The following is a 9,891-nucleotide window of genomic DNA, read 5'->3' as shown; positions in this document are numbered from 1 at the left end:
TTGAACCAACTTGTATATTAAAATTAGTTTCACAATTTTATTTTTCAGACACTATTTAATTCATATGCTTAAATGAAATATTTAGTATTTTACATTTAGTTTTATAAAACACTAGCAACTTATTTTTATTTTTTTAAGAAAATTAACTAAATACGATATAAATATAATCGTTTTAAACCTAACAATTTTTTTTTATAATAATAAATATTTGTTCACTTTGTCAAAAATAAAATAAAAATACAACGAAATTAAATATTTGAGAACAATAATGAAAATATAAGAAAAAAAAATGTTCATCAACAAACAAACATAACTAGTGTGATCGAGAGATACTCAATAAGATTAATAAATTCACATATAGATTCATCAGTTTTCCAAAAGAGATATCTCATATCGTCATAATAATAACGTTATATAGTCGACTGCGATAATTAAATGTTGTATTGTTTTTTCGAGCCAAATAATTCATTTGAAAATAATCGAAATATAGATCTATCGGCTCAATTATTTAATTTATTTATATTAAAAATGTAATGATTTAATTTGAAAATAAAAAAAAATTCAACAAACAAATATAATTGACTTAAAATACATATTTTATTTATTTATATACCAATCTTTATGTATTTTTTTTAACCTAATACTTAAATGCTTCAAATGAAATCGAACTCAAACCCGATAAATTTTAATCTTTAAGCCAACTTTTACTACTTTCTATTAAAAATAAATAAATAAAATTGACAAAATAATATGAAATATCAACAACTGCAATCTATCTATCTATCTCCACCGCCTGAGTTTATCTTATCCATCCCCATCTTCTTCACTGTACAAAGTTCTTCTCTTCTCTTCTCTACGCCTGAGCCCCGTCTTCCTTCTTCTCTCCGCCTCCAAAAATGGCGTCTACACTCTCAACCATCTCCCTTCTGCGTTCTCCATCTCAATCTACACTTTCCAACGCGCATTCCCTTCACTCAGCGGTCATTTTCCCAAACGCCGCGCTTGATTTCCCAACCAGGCTCAAGAAGATTTCCACCCGAGCTACCTTCGTCCGTCCACTCTCAGCCGTCGATGCGCCGGAGAAGATTCTCCAACTCGGTGATGAAATCTCTAATTTGACCCTAGCCGACGCTCAGAAGTTGGTTGAGTATCTACAGGACAAGCTAGGTGTAACGGCGGCAGCTTTTGCTCCTGCAGCCGCCGTTCCTGGCGCCGGTGGAGCTGCCGCCGAGGCTGCACCTGTGGTGGAAGAGAAGACTGAATTCGATGTTATAATCGAGGATGTGCCTAGCAGTGCGAGAATTAACACAATCAAGGCTGTTAGGGCTTTGACGAGTCTGGCTTTGAAAGAGGCTAAGGAGCTTATTGAAGGTCTTCCAAAGAAGTTCAAGGAAGGGGTATCGAAGGAAGAAGCTGAGGAGGCTAAGAAACAGCTTGAAGCAGCTGGAGCAAAGATTGCCATTGCTTAACAATGTGAGCAATTGTTAATTATTGATTTTAATTTCGGATAATGGGATAATGGTAAGGTTTTCCTTTCATTTTTGGAGAGGAAGGTGTACTATATAGTCTTCCTGTTTGTTACACTAGTACTGGAATGCAATTGAGATAAAAAAAGGGTTAATCTTTCTTTATCAGTTCTTGTTTTCCTGGATTCAGATGAATCAAGCAAAGAAAATGAGCAGTTGTTTGTGTAGTTGAGACAATAGATTGTTTATGTGTGACTGGTTCATCGTTTTCAATGTTGTTGTGGATATTCTTAAACTTAAAAAAAAAAAACATGTTTGGTTAGAAGATGTCTTGATTAACCCAACCCACATGATGTTTCTTTCTTGAGTAATCATGGTATGTCTAGCCATCATTTCATCAATTGCAACATCCACATTGAGTTTGACCCATCAATTGTGTCAATCCCATTAATGTTTTCTTGCACACCATTCATAAACAAAGATATACATTATTTCAGACATTGACAATTTTCAAACATGGGGTTATGTTGTGAAAAAAATGCAGAATTCTTTTGTTTCCAAACAAGTAAATGAATGTCAACAATAGAATTCTAATGGGATTGACACATCGATTTAGTGGGGAAGAACAAAGACACAGACGCTGAGGTAGATTGGTGATAGGTTGATTGTAAAAACACAAGGCTGAAAATCTTCATTGTTTAACCAAGGAAGTACTGATTAAGAATGTACTACAGACTGTTCTAGTTTCCTCAAAAAACCATGCAATGTCTATTCAAACTATAAGACATTGGCTAATTTTTGTGGGGTTCTACAGCTGCTGGTAAAATAATTCATGGGTATACATTGAACATGTTGTTGAGTATATATCATGGCGGATTGGGATTCCTAGATTTGAGGCAGCATATTTATGACAATCATTCAATTGTTATTTTTTATTGGTTTTCACCGATTTTTTTGCGATCTTTACCAAAAAGTAGACTAATGAAATGGTTTCATTCTCTCCAAAACAATGTTATTATTCAATGGATGGTTAGAAATAGAGAATCAATTTGTGTATGTGGTCATAAATGGTTACCAACTAGTAGAGTGATTGACCAAAATGGAATTCCTCAAAATTTAATGGTTAGAGATATGTTTCACAAAGAAATGGATCATTTCACCAGATTCTCCAACCAAACATATATAAGATTGAAAACATCATGCTATCGACATCATAATCAACATGATGAGTTTATTTGGCCTCGTTCTCTAATCTCTAGGTAGTAATTTTTCGATAATATCGGTGTAATCATTGAGGTTTATATATTGATAGAAGTTATGGAGTCTTTCCTTCCCAACAAAGGTTTAAAAATGCTTGAATTGTTGTTTCATAGTAGAATTGCTCCAAGTAGGGTTTTGTAACAGTGTAATAACTAAAGTTAATTTTACATAAAATCCAACAATTTAATTGGTGAATAGTGAAAGCCATGTGACTCGTGTGGTTATGGCTTATAAGTCACCATCGTGAGATTGGTTGAGATTTTCTAAGTGGTAGTCAAAAGTTTTTTTTTATTCTCTGAGAAAGGTAATTGTTTGTGGTTAAATGAATATATGCTGTACTTATGGAACAATAAAAAGAAGAAAAAATCTAGAGGACTGATGTTACATTTGGGTTTTCTTCTTGTAAGACGAAATAAATTTATGAATTTGTAAAAATTGCGTATGAATCAAAATTTTGATAAAAAACCGGACGATAGTGCAAAACCCACTCGAGAAAGAACCTAAGGTTAAAACCCTAGTTAGTTGTGTCTCATTATTTCCTTTTTTTCTTTTCTATCAAAGGGGATGTACTAATAGTACTCCACTTTGGTGGAAATTTGAATCCGTGATATTTTTTAACTCTTTCTATTGAACAACCTTTATGAAGTTATTATAACCATCACTTTTTAAAGTTAGGTTTTGCAACTATAAAGTTAGTGGTTACATAATACCAAAAGGTCAATTAAAACTTAGAATCTCTAGTATTTGCTATGATTATTTGGCACCATATTTGGTCAAAAGAGTGTTCTATAGGGTATTATGTACCTGTTGGTTCGGGAATTTATATATATGAATTAGCACGCCATTACTTATAATCAAAATTCATCTCAACCCTATTTTATAGACAAAGAACAAGCTTAAACAACAAAATCCTGTAAATTTGAAGGATTGAAAATCCTAAAAGAAAATAAACTTTGTTACATTGAATTGAGTTCATTTGAGTAGATTGCTTTTCATACTTGTCATCTCGCCTCTTTATCTTGACGACGTGTCTAACATTTTGTTCCGCCATATCTCTCGTAGACTATTGTCCTAAAAACGTATATAGAGATCTTTGAGTAAAGGCTATTCTCGTTTATCTTTCTTGACCTGTAGGCCATGCCAATCACTTAGAACCCTCTTATTGTCCATACACTTAATGAGAAGCACTTAGTAATTTGACCCTTGTCAAAAAACTAAAAAATGAAAGAAAAAAAAAGGTTGAAATTCTTTACCATCCATTTTGAATAATAAATCTTGAAATTCTTAAAAAAAAAAACAGTGAAGAAAGTTTTCATGGTAATAAAGTTTCAGAGCATCTCCTTTTTGTGAGGAACAAAGTCCCATCTCCCTTTTGCACATTCACATGGATGAATGGCAAGGAACTTTGTCAAAGTTTGACTATCATTTAGATGCCTCATGACCCAGTGATACAGCTCTATCCTACAATAATGTTTGTGTCAATATCAAATTCTTAACTTTAACAAATTATGATGAAAAGAGTTTGTTCTTTCTGAGAATTTTATAGCATTTTAAGTTCACATTACCTAGGCCTTGTTTGATGAAATTTTATAGCATCTGTCTGATGAAGAGTCAATCCAAATAACTGCTTTTCTCATCATCCATCATTTCATCAATCAAAAATATCAAATTACCCAAATAATCCACTTTTTCGTCAAACAAGATTTCATTTATTTTTTTTTTTCCAAAAAAATTATTTGAAAATGAAAAGCTCCTTACGTTAACCTCTTAATGGCTGTCAATGATATACTTTTGGCCTACCGCCTACTGCATAGCATCACACCCATGCAAGTAGCTAATCTGATGCAGGCAATACATAAATGTTTTGAACCCTTTCGAGGTTTGAAGTTTAAAAAGCTAAGCTTTTCTCTGTTAGTAGTATCCTTTTAGTAAGTGGTATAGAAATAGATATAAAGGGTGGGGGGATCAAATTATCCACTAACCAGATCTTTGACTGCCTTATCTATTGCGGTATCTGGTGGCACATTCCCTTGTCTGTCCACGACGAGGCCCTGCAACATGATAAAAGAAAAATGGAATTAACAAATGAAATCTCATTGCAAACTATTCTCAAAAACAGGGTCCACTAAAAAAGTTAAAGCAATTTGAACTTGCAATGGCCAATTAAGGCTCAGCAGAATGGCACAAATAGTATATACCAGTCTCTCTCATGTATAAATAGCAAAAATATCATATTTAGTATTACAATTTTGGTTTGATATTGCAATCACTGTGTTTAATATTTTTTTATTGAATCAACAAGCAAATACCCAGGACCAGTAATACTGTTTTGATATCCATAACAGAGATTGATGACACAATGGATCTGAAAATACTTCTTTCTGCATAATTTTTTATGTAATTAGTGAGGGACCAGAACCTAATACACAAATATTCTTGCACAATGAACTAATAGCAAACTCATCTTCTCCGTCTAGTCTGGCCTGGGAATATCTTCAACGCTCGAATCTAGTGGACCTACTTCTTCAGTCAAAAGATAGTCATAGAGGGCTGTTTGGTATACTGAGTTATCAATTACATGTAGGTTATATTGGCCGTATTTGCTAAACCACATAGCTAACTAATCACACATAAAAATGTTTATGTTTTTAAAATTGAAACTATAATCCCATCCACACTTTTATACCAAATAAAAATGTATTTGTTTGTTTTTTTATACTAAAAACGCCATTTCCAAATAGGCAAGTTTTCTAAATGTCAAAATCTCTCTTCTCTTGCCCTTGACACAATTGACCTCATTTTACCTACAACCTAATTTAGTCCCAAATGAAGAGTATATCAATAAATACTGGTCATTTAGTACTTACCTTGCTGTATTTTGACTTATAAACCACTACTACATAGGATCCAACTTTTATTAAGTTTTATTCAACACCCTTGTATTGTACTACCATACGCGCCAAGCCGCCAACTTATTTGTGAACATCAACTTCTGTTAACGGTTAATAATGTTTTGTAAGCTGAAACCACGGAGAAATCAACAATTAAGTGATGTATCCATGATAAGCAAAGAACAAATGTAAAAAAGATACGAAGATATATGGCAAAAACAGAATTGAAGAGCATCTCTCTCATTCTGTGGTAACGATATGGAAAGAGCATAAGGAAAGCGGGTGAGTAGTGATGATTCTAGGACTTCTTCCTCCACACATTCGCTTCAATCAAGACAGGATAAATCTGGACATGATGTATATTGTTGAGTTGAACAAATCTAACATTTATTATTTGAATCCGTTCCTAATTGTCTTTCATTTCACTGTTAAAAAAGTGGACGCACTTCGTGTTCACTATATGATATATATTTTTTTCATAAAAAGAAAAGAAAAAAAGAACCTGGCAAAAATCATGATGAATTGAAAACCATACCCACATCCTCTCAAGTGATTTTGTCGAAAGTAAAACAAAGGTTAACCTGAGAGAGTGCTCCAGCCAGCCAGCCAACAATTTGAACATCATTATCCACCATAGTATAATCAGATACTTTAACTACTCCTATGTATCTTGTTCTTGCTAATAGTTTTCTTGCGGACTTGTGTTAACATTTCGATCTATTCACTCGGAAAAAAAAAAAAGGACATTAGTCCATGTAGAAAACCAACTACACATTTTCTAAAACTATTAGTATATCTGGTGAACAGCACAATTGAAGAAACAATAATATATATCATGAATGAAATGGTTCTATAGAACATTAACCCTAAATTACAGCAACTTACTTAACTACCCTCATTCTTTCCAAAATCAAGCCATTTGAATAGTAATGTCATGAATAAATCTAGAAAACATTTAACCAAATTGCAACCACTCAAAGATGTAAATAATTTAAGAAATGGAGCAAACAGGTTGTAGCTGAGTATCAAAATGATGCTCTTGTTGCATGGTCTGTGTGTTTATTGAGTTCGCGCTAAAGGAAAAATGATATTCTTGGTTCAAATGTTGGACCACAGTAATACATAAATAAAATTTCTGCATTGCATGGTTGGGATTAAAAAGTCTTTAGAGACGCATAAATTCCAAAGCTCAAATAACCTTAAGGCCCATAAAGGAATCATTCTTTGTCAAGTTAGAAACATTGCGATCCGGCTATTATAAATACCTGCATATCCTCTCCTTCTTCCTCAAGCTCTTTTCAAGTTACTTGTTCAGTTAATAGCACAACTCTATCGCTACTAACTTCATAATGGACTCCTCAGAGGCATCACGGTATACCTTCATTCTCATTTCTTTAAGGCTCACAAGACATAACTATATGAAGAAAAAACATACAACAAAACAATATTTATGTCTAACAAGATAAGAGTGTTTCATGGACAGGAATAAGTGTGCTGCATGCTATAGACAGTTCAACAAAATGGAGCACTTGGTGGAACACATGAGAACATCATACCACTCCGTTCATGAACCCATGTGCGGAGTTTGCAGGAAACACTGCCGATCATTCGAATCACTAAGGGAACATCTAACTGGTAAAGTTTCATCATTTCTTTTAAATTTAATCACTAATCATTGCTGAACTTTTTATTTTTATTTTTCAGGGCCCTTGCCAAAGGCAGAATGTGAAAGGGTTTACAAGGAGAGGGGATGTGATATTTGCTTAACTATCCTTAGCAGCCGCAGTGCTCTAAGGGTACATCGAGAGGCTTGCCAACAGTCACGCATGAATGTAGTGACATAATAATTAGCCATTTAATTCCTCATATTTTATGAAGATATTTGAGTCCAATGTGTGTGTTTTTTGATCCAGGGACTGATTTATCGCATGGCTAACATGGGCATTTGTGATGAAATGAAGAAAGACAACGGAAGAGCTAAGGTTGTCACAATGGGTTGCAAGATGGTTGGAGGAGGAAGTGATGGTTCTCTGGACCTCTGTGCTAGGGTTTGCCTTATTGATGAATATGAGAATGTCATATTTCACTCATATGTCAAACCTCATCTTCCAATCACCAACTATAGGTATCAATGTCTTCATCTTTTCTTTTCTTTTTTGAAAAAGTGAGACTATTTTTCATTAAAACACAACCCTTGAAGATAACAGGAACCATGAGCCAACCCTAAACCAATATAAACCAAGTTATGGCACTAATTGTCACAAATTTATCAATGAAACTACATAGAAGAATTATACAATGTCAAAATCCCTTTACAGCTTCAATTTGTTGATTCTTTATTTATTTTTTTCCTTTGGTAAGGTTTGAAACAACAGGGATACGACCAGAATTTATAAGAGATGCAATGCCATTAAGGCAGGTGTCAAGGAAGATTCAAGATTTTCTGTGCAATGGAGAACCCACCTGGAAAATTCGTCCTAGATCAGGAAGAGCTAGGATCCTTGTTGGTCATGGTCTAGATCATGATCTAAAATGTCTAGAAGTCGATTATCCAGCTATAATGATCAGGTTAGTTCCCAAATGAGTGTATAATATATTGTAAAGTATAGTACTATCACCATGTTTTTTTCACTAATACTCCAAAATCTTTTATTAAATGACTCAACTAGGGATACTGCAAAATATCCTCCACTCATGAAGACAAGCAAGCTTAGCAATTCGCTCAAGTACCTAACAAAAGCATACCTCGGGTACATTGTTACACTTTCTGCTGTCAGTATGAAAGGGGAAATAATGCTTTACTTTCAAACTTTATTTTTTTTTTACTTTTTATCAGATATGATATTCAAACTGGCGTTCAAGATCCATACGAGGACTGTGTTGCAACAATTAGGCTTTACATGAGAATGAAATCCCAGTTTCATAGGGCAGAAAACTATCCTCTAGCAACAGACCCACAAAACAGAAATACTTTTGCACAATGGAGGCAATCTGAGCTCGAGAGGATGTCCCCTGAGGATATGCTGGAAGTTTCAAGGTCTGATTACTATTGCTGGTGTTTGGACTCAAAAGATTACTGATGAACGCCAATTCATTCAAATGGACAATGGCGAAGACAAGTGATGATATAGTTAATTGTCGAGTTATCACCTAAAATAATTATTTCGTGTATTCCGTGAATCGAATAATAAATCATGTACCTCACCCTCGTTACGAGAGTTGGAATATGTACATGAATGCTAATAATCCTAGTGAAAGCCAATCAGTCATGTAATCAAAGTTAATAAAGATTTGAATCTCAAACTTCTAATTGAATGGTAAACCTTTCCCTATCCAAATTTGTTGAATCAAACTTATATATTAGTCTTCACTAAAACATAATTAGACTAATGTTAATAGGTATGAGATTTCAGACACATGTGTTTCATCTTTCAAGAAACAGTTGACTGTCCCACTAGGTTTGATCCCATCTCACTTTTGGAAGTACTCCAATGGTGGCCAAACTCAGATTTCATTGAAATCTTTAAAGAAGACGTGGAAGCTTACTTATTTCACAATGCATATTCTCTCATCAAAAACTTTTCCCTACCATTTAGCTTCTTCCAATTCAAGAAGTAATCTTTTAAAACAAAATGAAAAAACCCACAAGCATTCGCCGTTTAGGATCAATAAACTGGATCAAAGATATAATTAACTTCCTTCGGCAAGTGTTAGATTATTTATAACAAGAAAAATCTGTAAAAATCATATACCTGTGATGAAGAAGATTAGAACTTGACGTGTAATCATGAAGAACTGAAACTGTTGCAGCTTAGGATTGAAGAAATATGATGAAGCCCCCTCCTTAATTTCTATTATTCAAGCCGGTTCATTCGCTAAACTTAGGGGTTTGTTTGATTGGATTGTTTTTCTTTGGAATATTTAAACCGTGTCTATTACTTCGAAAACTATGTTATTGTGTTTGATTTTGACAAACATCGATTAATCAAATTGTTTTTTTCTTCTTCATAAAATCGTTCAAATTATTCCTAAAATGTCAAATAATTTGTGATCTCACATAGGACTTGTTTGATCTGGGATATTTTTAATGGTTTTTATTAAAAAAAAATATTTGATGAAAAAAAAGAGATTATTCAAGTTTTTAATTAGTTGAATTATAATGTAATTTGTATTTTATTAAATTTTATAAAAATAAAATAATAATATTTTAATATTTTGATTGATAAATTATTTATTTTGCATTTAAAGCGATAATTTATATTGTTTTCATATAA

At 33.2% G+C, this 9,891-nt stretch overlaps 2 protein-coding genes and 1 long non-coding RNA gene across 5 annotated transcripts; 2 read left to right on the top strand and 1 right to left on the bottom strand.

Annotated features, from left to right (window-relative positions):
* The first annotated feature begins 801 nt into the window (after nucleotides 1-801).
* LOC124940073 (50S ribosomal protein L12, chloroplastic-like) lies at nucleotides 802-1,634 on the top strand. Its single transcript, XM_047480551.1, has one exon. It carries the CDS (start codon nucleotides 897-899, stop codon nucleotides 1,467-1,469), a length of 573 nt encoding a protein of 190 aa, XP_047336507.1. The 5' UTR covers nucleotides 802-896; the 3' UTR covers nucleotides 1,470-1,634.
* Nucleotides 1,635-4,079: 2,445 nt separating this feature from the next.
* On the bottom strand, nucleotides 4,080-9,422 carry LOC124940655. Of its 3 annotated transcripts, none has more exons than XR_007099500.1 (5): nucleotides 9,370-9,422; nucleotides 6,883-7,031; nucleotides 5,594-6,334; nucleotides 4,292-4,777; nucleotides 4,080-4,187 (listed from the first exon to the last, which is right to left on the bottom strand). It is a non-coding gene; the product is annotated as an uncharacterized LOC124940655 (long non-coding RNA). The 3 variants fall into 3 exon arrangements; XR_007099499.1 differs by having other exon boundaries at nucleotides 4,080-4,777; nucleotides 5,594-5,746; nucleotides 6,199-6,334; XR_007099498.1 differs by having other exon boundaries at nucleotides 4,080-4,777.
* LOC124940654 (RNA exonuclease 4-like) lies at nucleotides 6,867-8,930 on the top strand. Its single transcript, XM_047481186.1, has 7 exons — nucleotides 6,867-6,989; nucleotides 7,101-7,252; nucleotides 7,322-7,449; nucleotides 7,531-7,742; nucleotides 7,979-8,185; nucleotides 8,287-8,367; nucleotides 8,454-8,930. Exons 1-7 carry the CDS (start codon nucleotides 6,967-6,969, stop codon nucleotides 8,695-8,697), a joined length of 1,047 nt encoding a protein of 348 aa, XP_047337142.1. The 5' UTR covers nucleotides 6,867-6,966; the 3' UTR covers nucleotides 8,698-8,930.
* Nucleotides 9,423-9,891: the final 469 nt, after the last annotated feature.

Source organism: Impatiens glandulifera, chromosome 5, assembly GCF_907164915.1.
Source record: "Impatiens glandulifera chromosome 5, dImpGla2.1, whole genome shotgun sequence".
Lineage (NCBI taxonomy): Eukaryota > Viridiplantae > Streptophyta > Magnoliopsida > Ericales > Balsaminaceae > Impatiens > Impatiens glandulifera.
The sequence above is the reverse complement of the archived record's forward strand: the minus strand, read 5'-3'. Positions and strand labels throughout refer to the sequence as shown.

Coding starts and splice junctions, on each gene's coding strand:
- LOC124940654 (XM_047481186.1), top strand. CDS start 6,967: ATGGACTCCTCAGAGGCATCACG. Junction 6,990..7,100: donor GACTCCTCAGAGGCATCACG/GTATACCTTCAT, acceptor TTTCATGGACAG/GAATAAGTGTGCTGCATGCT. Junction 7,743..7,978: donor CTTCCAATCACCAACTATAG/GTATCAATGTCT, acceptor TCCTTTGGTAAG/GTTTGAAACAACAGGGATAC.
- LOC124940073 (XM_047480551.1), top strand. CDS start 897: ATGGCGTCTACACTCTCAACCATCTCCCTTCTGCGTTCTCCATCTCAA.